The sequence below is a fragment of the Dama dama genome, chromosome 25, assembly GCF_033118175.1.
Source record: "Dama dama isolate Ldn47 chromosome 25, ASM3311817v1, whole genome shotgun sequence".
Taxonomy (NCBI): domain Eukaryota; kingdom Metazoa; phylum Chordata; class Mammalia; order Artiodactyla; family Cervidae; genus Dama; species Dama dama.
Genome location: NC_083705.1, coordinates 31,205,290 through 31,218,578, shown reverse-complemented (window position 1 = coordinate 31,218,578; position 13,289 = coordinate 31,205,290). Strand labels below are relative to the sequence as shown.

The 13,289-nt window shown below is 38.3% G+C and overlaps 1 protein-coding gene across 1 annotated transcript in view; it reads left to right on the top strand.

Annotated features, from left to right (window-relative positions):
* Positions 1–13,289, top strand: part of IL31RA (interleukin 31 receptor A) — a 54,717-nt gene that overhangs the window by 9,644 nt on the left and 31,784 nt on the right. Inside the window, exons 4-6 of the mRNA XM_061129454.1 lie at positions 2,061–2,178; positions 3,366–3,535; positions 9,811–9,962. Of these exons, the coding sequence (XP_060985437.1) occupies positions 2,061–2,178; positions 3,366–3,535; positions 9,811–9,962 (440 nt within the window). The remainder of the gene's footprint in view (positions 1–2,060; positions 2,179–3,365; positions 3,536–9,810; positions 9,963–13,289) is intronic.

Below are 13,289 nucleotides of genomic sequence, written 5' to 3'. Positions count from 1 at the left end.
GTTTTCCAGCCAATGATCAACTTTGAAATCCTGCTAAGAGTTCATGTGCTGGTATGAGTAAAATGGAGGTGGAGGGCAGGCTAGTCTTGGATGACTATTTGTAAGGAACTTGGACAGAGGACTAAAGACAGACCCACATGTACACACAAACACATCCAGCCAAAATCTCTGAGCCAGAGAGTGAGTCAGTCAGTGTGAAAGCCATTCCCCTGGGGACATTGTTGGCTAACCCTTGGCTCACCCTCTTGGAGAATTTTGCCTGTCCCACTGACAGTTGTGAAGTGTGTATCTGTTAATATTCTGCTTGCTCTCCTGAGGATTCCTGAGGGAGGGTTTTCAAGCTATGTGGGCTCTCTGAGGAATTACTGAGCTAATTGGTCTACCTTCTGATCTCCACTTAACATGTAGTATTATTTGGTTCAGGTCAGTTAACTTTGGTCCTTTAAGCAGTTGGACTTGGAGATCACCAGCTTTTTCATGGTTTTCAGCATGCAAGTAGCACAGATAGAAAGTCATTGACTTAACTACTGACTAGTGGGTGTTGTCAGGGTCAGGCTCATCTGCAGGACCCAGAGGAAGGCTTCTCAGGAAAAAGCTGGAAATGTGGACATGACATGAAGGCCTCTTGCTCTCCTTCACTCTTGTTTGGCACTCCCAGGGGCTGCTTTACCTATGTGGACAATTCTCATTTCTTAGACCACAGTCTCCCACATTGCAGGCAGATTCTTAACCATCTGAACCACCAGGGAAGCCCATGAATGAATATACAAATCCCGAAAGTCACAAATCTAAGCAGTGAATACAACCTATTCTGAAACCGTTTATCACTGACTTCCTATTAGAAGGTGTTACCTCTGGAAGAGTTGAAAAGTATACATTAGTCAGATATGCAGATATATTTTATAGCATCCTTATTTTCTATGATTAAGCTAATCAGTTTTCAAAAAGTCCCTGCTCCCCTGGAAAGGCAGGCAAGCCCGAGGAAGGGAAAAACATGGGCAGCACTTACATTTGTTAGTGTTGTCTCAGTTTCTCCTGATTTATAGTGTTTTTCAGCTGATTCAGTCTCTCTGGGGTAACTGTGTGCAGTTCCAGAGTTTCTGCCTGTCCCCCTACTCCTGCCTAGGGTGGTGTCTAAGTATATGATAGGGTTTACGTAACTTCAGAGTCCTGGTTTTTAAATCTGTGTGAGCAAGTCTTTGTTTTCCTCTGTTTTCCTCTGGATGGTCTGCTGGGGTCTTATCCCTTCTCCACTCTCTGCTGCCAGGCAGCCAGCTTTGCGTGGGCTTTGGGGTATCATTGCCAAACCCACTCCTGAAGTTCATGCCCCAGATATTTACCTGTGGTCTTGACATCCCCCTGTGCACAGAAGCCTCTTCATCTGAATCCCAGGCCTGATCTACAGCCATATCACCCTGAACGTGCCTGATCTCTTCTGAATCCCAGGCCTGGACCAACCCCACACATCTATACCCACCCCCAGTTCCTCACCCTGCGATACTGGGGACTTCTGAATCCCTGCTTGCTACTCTCACCTGTTCAGAGCTTACGTGAAGATCTTCACCAAGTCACCCTCTGCAGTGCTAGGACTTCCATATTGTGCTGGAGTTGGTGCTGAGTGGTACACGAGGCTCCAACTAGACTTCCTATGCCTGGTGAAATAGGCCACCAGCCCAAATAACCTCGGTTCTTCAGACTCATGCGTATTTGTACTGTTGCACCAAGAACGCTGATATCTGAGTTCTTTGCTCCATCTTACCTTCACTCCCCTGCTCCAATATTTTACTTGCTACAAGTGATGGACTTTTTAACCTCTTGTCTGGTAGGAACTTCCTTGAATAAAAATGTAAGAAGTGTTTTTTAAGTAAAAATCTAGCTGTTTAAAGGGAGTAACTGCAGAGGTGGAGTTAGATTCCTTCCATGGCCCTGATAAGGAGAACCTATTATACCTAGGAACTTACCAAGAAGTTCAGCTTTTGATTAATCTGTTTTCATCAAACTCTTCAATGCTGGCAATATTTATCATGCACTAAATTTACTGTGTTTGTGTCTTTCTCTAGACCTGCCAACTAAGCCTGAGAACATTTCTTGCGTCTTCTACTATAGGAAAAATTTTACTTGCATCTGGAGTCCAGAGAAAGAAGCTAATTTTGTATCATACACAGTCAGGAGAGCTCTGTGAGTATGGGAGCTTGTGTGTCATCAGGGGGAGTAAGGGGAGGAAGCAGAGGTTCCCACTTTAACTCATGACTCAAGTCGCTTAGACAGTAAAACGTTTTCTCAATTATAGCTTCTAGATAACCATTATTTGCATCCAGTGGCTGGGGTGATATCTTGGTTATTTGCAACCATACTGATAGGATCTACAGCTAAGAGGGTAGGGAGGATGCTTGTATAACCATGACGCAACATTACCCTGTTGGCCATTTTTGCACTCTATGATAACCATGGAAAACCCTGAGATCCTTTCTGCTTTCAAAATTCCATGATTCTATATTTCTGTATGTTCAGTCTCTGCTCCCTCACCCCTGCCTTTACAAATCCTTACAAATCCAGGCCCCCTCTTCTGGTCTCAGCCTGTTTGATCTCCCACATAGTCCCTAGAGGACTATAGCAATACCCACCTACTTGATTCCTACCAATATGTGTATTGTTTTCATTAAGTTATAGCTTGATAGGGTTTAAGTTATCTATCTAAGAAAATAATTGTAATGAGTTTTCTGAAAACAGTGTACACCAGTGGCAAAAAATTCAATCTGAAAAATATGAAGAATATAAAAAGTCACCCAAAATCCCACCACCAAAGGTAACAATTTTTAACATTTTGATGAAGGCCTTTCTAGACACCTTTAAGAAGAGTTATGTAAATATGTAAGTTCATATTAATGTAATCATTATTTATATAATATGCATCTTGCTTTTTTTCACCATTAATAGAGTACCAGGCATCTTTCCCTATCAATAAATATAGTTGTATTAAAAACCATCATTTTAAATTCTATTTATGTATCTACTGTAATTTATTTAACAAATTCTTTTTACTTTTTTCTTTTAAGAATCAGTTCTCAAGATTAGAATCTGAGATTTTCAAGAGCCTATTCATTATTTCTTACCAATAGGAAATATGTTATATGACTGTAACTTTTGATGGACTTACAAGATTCCCAGGGAGGTCTCCATGGTAACTTTTCTCTCTTCTTGAAGGTGAGGAAGGAATCTGGAGAGATAAACATCAGTTTCTCGACTATACAGTTCTCAAGAGAGACCCAGAAAGAAGCTACCAAATACATGCTTAATATGTTAAATATGCTTATGTTTCTAATCTGCTGTACTAAACTAATGCTGAATCATTTTCTCCTTCAAAGGTATTATTTACATGAAAATGATACTTGTAATTCTACAAGTGAAAATGGTTCTTCATGCTCTTTTTATTCAAGATTAACACCACCAGATATTTACATTATTCAAGTGGAGGCTCAAAATGCATATGGTATAATTAAATCTGATATAACATATTGGGACTTATATACCATAAGTAAGTGTCACTTTATATTCTTATGTACTTTTTTATTAAAATATGCCCTCTTCTTTTTTTTAAAAGAGATATCTGTGAACTAAAAAGTAGATTCACAGCTCAAGCATATACTAGGTGTATGTTATGGATATGTGGAAAATTTGTCTTCTTTTGAAGAAGGAAAAGAGAGGGAGGGTCAGAGGGAAGATGAAAGGAAGGAAGGAAGAATTGACAAAAAAAAAAAAGAATGAGAAGAAACATTTTGCTGGTCCTTGATTTTCTCTTGCAGTTTGTACCATAAATTATATTAGAAGAAACAGTGTTTCTCCCTCAAAACATTATTGCTCCTGTAGGAGAAAGTAAAACTCTTATTTTAAAAAATATCCCACTGATTGTTACCTTTTAAATTCTTTTTCAAAGAGTAATTTTTACTGTTTAATTTTAAAATAATATCATTTGTGAGATATAATTCACATGTGATTAGATTCACCTTTTTTGTTAATTTATTTATTTTTAACTGGAGGATAATTGCTTTACAATATTGTGTTGGTTTTTGCCATACCTCAACATGAATCAGCCATAGGTATACATATGTCCCCTTCCTATTGAACCTCCATCCCATCTCCCACCCCAAAGATTCACCGTTTAAAAATGGCAATTCACCAGTTTTTAAAAATCATATTCACAAAGTTATGCAAATATCATCAGGATCTAGTTCCAGAAACTTTTCATCACCCCTCAAAGAAACTTCATGCCCATTAGCAGAAATCCTTAATTCCACCTTCCCCTTGGTCTCTGGCAGTCACTAATCTATTTTTATGTCTTTATGGATTTACTTATTTTTGAAAATTCATATAAATGTAATGATACAGTATAGTCCTTGTATCTTATTTCTTTCACAGCATAATGTTTTAAAGGTTCAATCCATCTTGTAGCATTTATTCCTTTTTATAGCTGAATAATAATCCATCATAGGGATATATCACATTATGTTTAACCACACGTTGGTTGATAGACATTTGAGTTGTTTCCACTTTTTGGTTATGAATGCTGCAATTATAAATATTGTGTACAAATTTTTGTGTGGATATAGGCTTCAATTCTCTTAGATATATACATAATGAAATTGCTGGGTCATATAACTCAGTCTTTAACTTTTTGAGGAACTGCCATATTTTACCAAAATGGCTGTATCATTTCACATTCCCACCAGCAATTTATAAAGTTACTAGCTTCTCCATATCCTCGCCAACAGTAGTTATTGCACTTTTTTTTTTATCATAACCATCCTAGTGGGTATTAGGGAATTTCCCCGATGGCTATTACATCATACCTCACTGTTGTGATTTGCACTTAACCAAATAATGAATGATATTGAGCATCTTTTCATGTGCTAATTGGCCATTTGTACATCGTCTCTGGAAAAATGTTAATCCATGTATTTGCTGATTTTACAATTACGTTGTCTTTTTATTGTTCAGTTTTAAGAGTTCTTGTTGCAAGGAGCAGTGCTTTGCAGCATGTGAGATCTTAGTTCCCCTACTAGGGATCAGCCTGAGCCCCCTGCAGTGGCAAAGTGAGTCCTAATCACTGGATTGCCAGGGAAGTTCAAGTTCTTTATATATTCTGGGTGTCAGCTCCTTATAAGATATGTTTTGCACATATTTTCTTTCTTCCTGTGGGTTACATTTTCAATTTCTTAATGATGTCCTTTGAAACTAAAACATGATTTAATTTTGATGATTTTATTATAATTTATCTATTTTTTCCTTTATTGCTTGTGCTCAGGAGTCAGAACGAATAAACTAGTGCCAAACCTGAGGTCACAAAGATTTCTACTCTGTTTTCTTTTAAAGACTATAGCTTTAGCTCTTACATTTAGTTCTATGATCCTTTCTGAGTTAATTTTTAAGCAAAATTAACAAACTTTGTATTCCTGAAATAAATCTCACATGGTTATAAATGTACAATGCTTTCTATACGTTGCTGAATTTGGATTGATAGTTTTTTTGTTGAGGACTTTTTCTATCTTCATAGGGGATATTGGTCTGTTGCTTTCTTTTCTTGTGATATATTTGTCTGTTTTTGGCATCATGGAAATACTGGCCTCATAGAATGAGTTGGAAAGTGTTTCCTGGTCCTGTTTTTTGAAAAAGTTACAGGGATCAAGACCATCCGCAAGAAAAAGAAATGAAAAGAGCAAAATGGCTGTCTGAGGAGGCCTTCAAATAGCTGTGTAAAGAAGAGAAGTGAAAAGCAAAGGAGAAAAGGAAAGATATACCCATTTGAATGCAGAGTTCCAAAGAATAGCCAGGAGAGATAAGAAAGCCTTCCTCAGTGATCAATGCAAAGAAATAGAGGAAAACAATAGAATGGGAAAGTCTAGAGATCTCTTCAATAAAATTAGAGATACCAAGGGAACATTTCATGCAAAGATGGGCACAATAAAGGACAGAAATGGTATGGACCTAACAGAAGCAGAAGATATTAAGAAGAGGTGGCAAGAATACACAGAAGAACTGTACAAAAAAGATCTTCATGGCCCAGATAATCATGATGGTGTAATCACTCACCTAGAGCCAGACATCCTGGAATGTGAACTCAGGTGGGCCTTAGGAAGCATCACTATGAACAAAGCTAGTGGATGAGATGGAATTCCAGTTGAGCTAAATCCTGAAAGATGATGCTGTGAAAGTGCTACACTCAATATGCCAGCACATTTGGAAAACTCAGCGGTGGCCACAGGACTGGAAAAGGTCAGTTTTCATTCCAATCCCAAAGAAAGGCAATCCCAAAGAATGCTCAAACTACCGCACAATTGCACTCATCTCACATGCTAGCAAAGTAATGCTCAAAATTCTCCAAGCCAGGCTTCAGCAATACATGAACCGTGAACTTCCAGATGTTCAAGCTGGTTTTAGAAAAGGCAGAGGAACCTGAGATCAAATTGCCAACATCCAATGGATCATCGAAAAAGGAAGAGAGTGCCAGAAAAACATCCAATTCTGCTTTATTGACTATGCCAAAGTCTTTGACTGTGTGGGTCAGAATAAACTGTGGAAAATTCTGAAAGAGATGGGAATACCAGACCACCTGACCTGCCTCTTGAGAAACTTGTATGCAGGTCAGGAAGCAACAGTCAGAACTGGACATGGAACAACAGACTGGTTCCAAATAGGAAAAGGAGTATGTCAAGGCTGTATATTGTCACCCTGCTTATTTAACTTATATGCAGAATACATCAAAAGAAACACTGGGCTGGAAGAAGCACAAGCTGGAATCAAGATTGCTGGGAGAAATATCAATAACCTCAAATATGCAGATGACACCACCCTTATGGTAGAAAGTGAAGAAGAACTAAAGAGCCTCTTGATGAAAGTGAAAGAGGAGAGTGAAAAAGTTGGCTTAAAGCTCAACATTCAGAAAACTAAGATCATGACATCCGGTCCCATCACTTCATGGCAAATAGATGGGGAAACAGTGGAAACAGTGGCTGACTTTATTTGGGGTCTCCCAAATCACTGCAGATGATGATTGCAGCCATGAAATTAAAAGACACTTGCTCCTTGGAAGGAAAGTTATGACCAGCTAGACAGCATATTAAAAAGCAGAGCCATTACTTTGCCAACAAAGGTCCATCTAGTCAAGGCTGTGGTTTTTCCAGTAGTCATGTGTGGATGTGAGAGTTGAACTATAAAGAAAGCTGAGTGCAGAAGAACTGATGCTTTTAAACTGTGGTGTTGGAGAAGACTCTTCAGAGTCCCTTGGACTGCAAGGAGATCCAACTAGTCCATCCTAAAGGAAATCAATCCTGGGTGTTCATTGGAAGGACTGATGTTGAAGCTGAAACTCCAATACTTTGGCCACCTGATTAGAAGAGCTAATTCATTTGAAAAGACCCTCTTGCTGGGAAAGATTGAGGGCAGGAGGAGAAGGGGACGACAGAGGCTGAGATGGCTGGATGGCATCACCGACTCAATGGACATGAGTTTGGGCAAACTCCAGGAGTTGGTGACGGACAGGGAGGCCTGGTGTCCCGCGGTTCATGGCATCGCAAAGAGTCGGACACAACTGAGTGACCGATCTGAACGGAACTGAACTGAAAGATCAGTGGTAATTCGTCTTTAAACCTCTGGTACATCTCAGCAGAGCCTGAGATGGGCCTCAGGCTTTTCTGGGCCTCAGATTTTCTTTTTGTGAAGTGTTTTGACTTGGGTTTCTTTTAAAAACATTTTTAGGAACTCCCTTTGGAAGGCTTACATCACACTGCTAACATTGGCTCTACCTCTTGACAATGGGCCTGAAAGGGGCAAGGTTTTTAACTTCTTAAACACATACTTTTATTTTATTATTATCTTTACTTTCTTAAAATGAACATATATTACTTTAGCAATAATGTAAATTGATGGAAAACAGTATGAAAGTTCAAAAAAAAAAATTAAAACTACAACTACCATGTTAAAAATACAACTACCAAATTAAAAACTACAACTACCAAATTAAAAATACAACTACCAGCAATTCCAATTCTGGTATTATCTAAATAGGATCTTATTAGGATCTTAAAGAAATACTTGCATTTCCATGTTCATTGCAATATTATTCACAATAGCCAAGATATAGAAACAGCCTAAATGCCCACCAACAGAGTCATGAATAAAGACATTGTGCTATATATATATACACTGCAATTATTGTAGCTATTTTGGAAAGCAAAATGACATTTTGTGGAAAGTAGCCCTAAAAATGTTTATGTTGTTGTTGTTGTTTGTTGTTTAGTCACTAAGTCATGTCCAGCTCTTTTGCAACCCCATGGACTCTAGCCCCCCAGGCTCCTCTGTCCATGGGATTCTCCAGGCAAGAATGCTGGAGTGGCTTGCCCTTTCCTTCTGCAAGGGATCTTCCCAACCCAGGGATCAAACCCACATCTGCACTGGCAGGTGGGTTCTTTACCACTGAACCACCTGGTAAGCCCCAAAATGTTTACACCTTTTAATTGAATCCTTCTGTCCTAGGGGATCTAAGGAAGCCATGAGAGATGTGGACAAGGATACAACTATTATCCACTTACGTGTTCACTTAACAAATATCTGAAATCTGCTAAGTGCCAAGTGTTAATCCAAGGCCTTGTGATCAAGTCTCAGCTTCTGTTCTCAGAGGGGCTTTAAAAAGAGGAATTAGAAACACCATGTACACTAATAGAGAAAGTGTCAAATTCTGTTCCTCTGTAAGAGAATATTATGAAGCTTTGAATACATGTTTTGAAAAATTTTAATGCAAAGGGATGTTTGCTGATTTCATAATGTTTTTCAAAAAGACAAAAGATTTATTTAGCATAACATCAATTTTGTTTTAAAAAAATACAAATTCTTGTATAGGAAAAAGCCTGGAAATACACCAAAATGCTAATCAGGATGATCTCCTCTGGTCGACGGCAAGGAGAACATGGCAACCCACTGCAGTATTCTTGCCTGGGGAATCCCATGGACAGAGGAGCCTGGCGGGCTACAGTCCATGGGGTCACAAAGAGTCAGACATGACTGAAGCAACTTAGCACGCATGCTGGTTGATAGAATTATGGTTGACTACGTTTTTCTTTGTAGTTTTTCTATATCTAAAAAATTTGGGGAGGACTTCCCTGATGGTCCAGTGGTCAAGACTCCGCCTTCCAATACAGGGAGCGTGGGTTCGATCCCTGAACAGGGAACTAGATCCTACAAGCTACAATTATGAGTTCTCATGCTGCAACTTAGACCTGGCACAACCAAATAAATACATTTAAATAAATAATTTTTGAAATGAGCCTATATTACTTTTATAACCCCCCCCCCCACACACACACACACACATTTTCAAGGAGAGATATAGGGTGAGAATGTTTGTAGTGTTCAGGGGAGATGAGAGGTACTTTCTACTGGGCACTTCTTCATCCTGGGGGTCAAAGAAAGAGAGATGGGGACAATAGACAAGAGGAAAAACCCATTCTCTGGTCATGGAGTTTCTTTTTACCTCCCTTCTGTTTGACAAAAGATCTCAACCAGTCAGTAAAAGGCTGATTTGTTATAAAAAAAAAAAAAAAAAAAAAAAATCGCAGAAATATAGCCTCTCCTCACTGGACATTCTCTTTTGAAGGAGTGGGAGGTGGCAGCATTCTTTTTGCCCTGCTTTCCTAAAGCCTTGTGCATACACTAAATCACTAAATATGCACCATAATTTCCTTTGCGATTCTGGGTGGATGTTATTAGCACTTTCTGGTCTTTGTGCAAATACAAGAACTGTATGATTTTTATTTTCAGCTAAAATCGAGCCTCCTAAGATTTCCAGTGTGAAACCAGTTTTGGGCCTCAAAAAAATGGTTCAAATAAAATGGACACAGCCTGTGTTGGCACCTAAGTCATCTACTTTAAATTATACACTTCGATTCAGAGCAGTAAATAGTACCCACTGGGTAAGTTATGCCATTATAATGTTTCTCAGAGAATTATTGATGTTTTTTGATCTGGAATCATTTTTTCTATTTTCTACATTTAAAATAGAAGATAGACAATAGTGAATACTTTTCTCCCCAGTTTCCCATTTGGGCCTTTTAGATTGGAAAAGTGTTTTACTATATGCATCTTGCATTCTGAACATAGGGGCATACAAAAAAGTGAGAAATTTATTTTTGTGTTTCATCCTGTTTTGTGTCTAGCTACGTTTGTTCTTGAGAGTCTATAGCTTGGGAATTTCCTTTTAAATTGTTCTAAACTTTGTGATCTATAACACATATTTAGAAAAGTGAACAAAATATAAATATTGCATTTAACAAATTATTATTAAGTCAGTGTGCATGTAAAAACCACTGATATAAAAAATAGCAGGCGATAGCCCCCTGCCTACCTTTTTCTGATGACACACTCCTCCTGCCTTTAGAACTAATGATTACCCTAATTTTCATGGTCATTGCTTCTTTGCTTTTTATTATGGTATTACCATGTAGTCCTGCATCCCTAAACAATGTAGTTTGAGATGGTATATAAATGGAATCCACATACTTTGTATTTTCTTTATGTTTGACTCCTCTCTCTCAATATTGTGCTTTTAAGATCCATTCATGTTTTACAGTGCTTGAGTTTATACATTTTTATTCCAATGTAGTCTTCTGTTGCATGTACACAATGGAATCATGGCTTTGATTTGCATTTACCTGACTTTTAATGAGATTGTATGTCTTTTCATGTATTTATTGGCCACTTGGAATCCTTCTTTGTGAAGTATTGATTTAAGCCTTTTGCACACTTTTTTTCTGTTGGAAGATCTGATTTTTTAATTGACTTATAGGAGTTACTTACATATTCTGTTTATGAGTCTTTTATTATTTATGTGTCTTGTAAACATCTCTTACTATACAGCTTGCCTTTTCACTTTCTTAATGGTAACTTTAGAGGAACAGAACTTCTTAATATGAATACTGTCAAATTTTATCAAGCTTTTCCTTTATATTTATTGTCTTTTGCATCTTGAGAAATATTTTCTTACCTCAAAATTCAGAAATAATTATCATATTTCCATAATGCAGTCTGATATTATATCAACTTTCTATTTCTAACCAACTTACATTATTGACTCTTAGCTTCCAGCCAATTAAATCATTTAAATCTTTAAGACTTCCCCCCCAACACACAAAAGATTTTCTAGTAAGAACATTTCCACTGTCTTATAACTTATCCCTTTTTAACCTAAAATGCTGATGTTTTATTTATTCCCATTGAATTTCTTCAGGTTGGTCTTATCCATCATTTTGGCCTATTGAGAATCTTTATTCTATTACCCGAAGCTTGTAGTTAATTTTCTACTTTCTAACTTTTCAATAAACCTTAGAGTTAACTTTTTACTTTCTAATTTTTTTAAATATCTTCAGATTTGATAACATTTTTCTACCTTCATCTAATCATTGATCAAAAAGAATTACTACATCGGAGCCCATCCGAAGACATCAGCCTCTCCTTTGTGCTAAAAGAAGCTCATTTACTCAAGCCTCTTTGAATATAGAAGACCACCACAATCATTCAGCCTGCTTTTTTCATCTTGGCCATGAGGCCATCACTAGACTTTTTCCTTTCTGAAGCCATGGTACTATATCTATTGCATCCTCCACCAGACTAGAATTCTTGCAGAAAAGAAAACTGGTTAAGTTTCACTTGTCTTATATTCAAGTCAAGAGAAATAATGAGTTCACTCTTCCTCTCAGCTTCTTTTCTGTGCCAACTCTGGATCCATTCTCCTAGAACTGTCTATATGAACATAAGACTCACTGACTGGTAGTTTCTAGAACCCAGAAAGGAACCCCTAATTAGGGCACTCCCCAGCACAACATAAGCTCATCTTCATACCACATAACATGGGCTCAGTGAATCTGAGGAACTTCTGTGTGATCTACTGTCTAGCAACCCTTGGTTTCTTTTGTCTGATCCCAGAGTCCTGTGACTACTTTACAAAATCCAACAAGAAATAGAAGCCAGGAGCTATATTCCTCTGGAAAATTACTAAACCATTTAGAATACTAAGTGAGGGCAACACATGCAAATTACTTCAATCCCTAGCATCCTGTATCCCACCTCTTTGAAAAACTTACCTGCATCTGTACTCATCTTTGCCTCCTTCCTTCCAATCTCTTGGAAGGAAGAGGTCCTTCCTCCTGCTAACCTGGAGAAAGTGGGAAGGAGAGTGGAATGTACAACCAGAATCTCTCTCCTTTCAGTTCTCAAACACAACCAAGTCTAATCAGTTCTAAATCCACCTAAACCAACCCAGTCTTCTCTGGATGGTTCTCATCCCATTGTCAACGGAAAAAGGTCTAAATTCTTAACCCTCCAAGGCCTGGCCCCTATCAACCCCTCCAAACTCATCTTCCATCTTGCTCTTGCTTCTCTAGTAGTTCTGAATTGTGTTTCCCTTGTGTCATGTCATTTCATTATTCTGTGCTTCTGCCTAGAACAGCTCTATGCTTTGTACCTCTCCTCTTGGCCTAAACCTTGCTAGAGTCACTCATCTCTCAGAACTCTGGTCTGACATATTTTCTTCTGGGAGTCTGAGATAGGTACTCCTCCTCTGTCATTGCACTTCACATAGTCACTTAAACTCATCTCTCCTCATATTTGTTGATAAGTTCCTCAAACACAGAGACCTTGATTTTCATCTTAGTATTCTCATTGCCTGCCACATGTGCTCAATAAATGTTTAATTAAACTAAACCAATAAAAACCAATTCCAAAATCCCAATATGTTCATATAACAAGACTCATATCTGTGTGATGCTAATATATGGGTTTGCTTCCCAGGTGGCTCAATGGTAAAGAATCCTACTTGCCAGTGCAGGAACTGCAGGAGACTTGTTTTCAATTCCTGGGTTGGAAAGATCCCCTGGAGGAGATAATGGCAACCCACTCCAAGATTCCTGCTGTGATAATCCCATGGACAGAGGAGTTTGGTGGGCTACAGTCCATGGGATGGCAAAGAGTCAAATATGACTGAGTGACTGAGCACCCACGCACACAATATATGGGTTACAGAGTGCTTTTTTATATTCCAAGCTACTTAATCCTTGCAAATATCCTATAAATTGTTGTTGTTTAGTTAATAAATTGTGTCTGACTCTTTGCAATCCCATGGACCATAGTCTGCTCGGCTTCTCTTTCCATGGGACTTTCCAGGCAAGAATGTTGTTGTTCATTCGCTCTGTTGTGCCCGACTTTCTCCAACCCCATGGGACTGCAGCACGCCAGGGTTCCTGGTT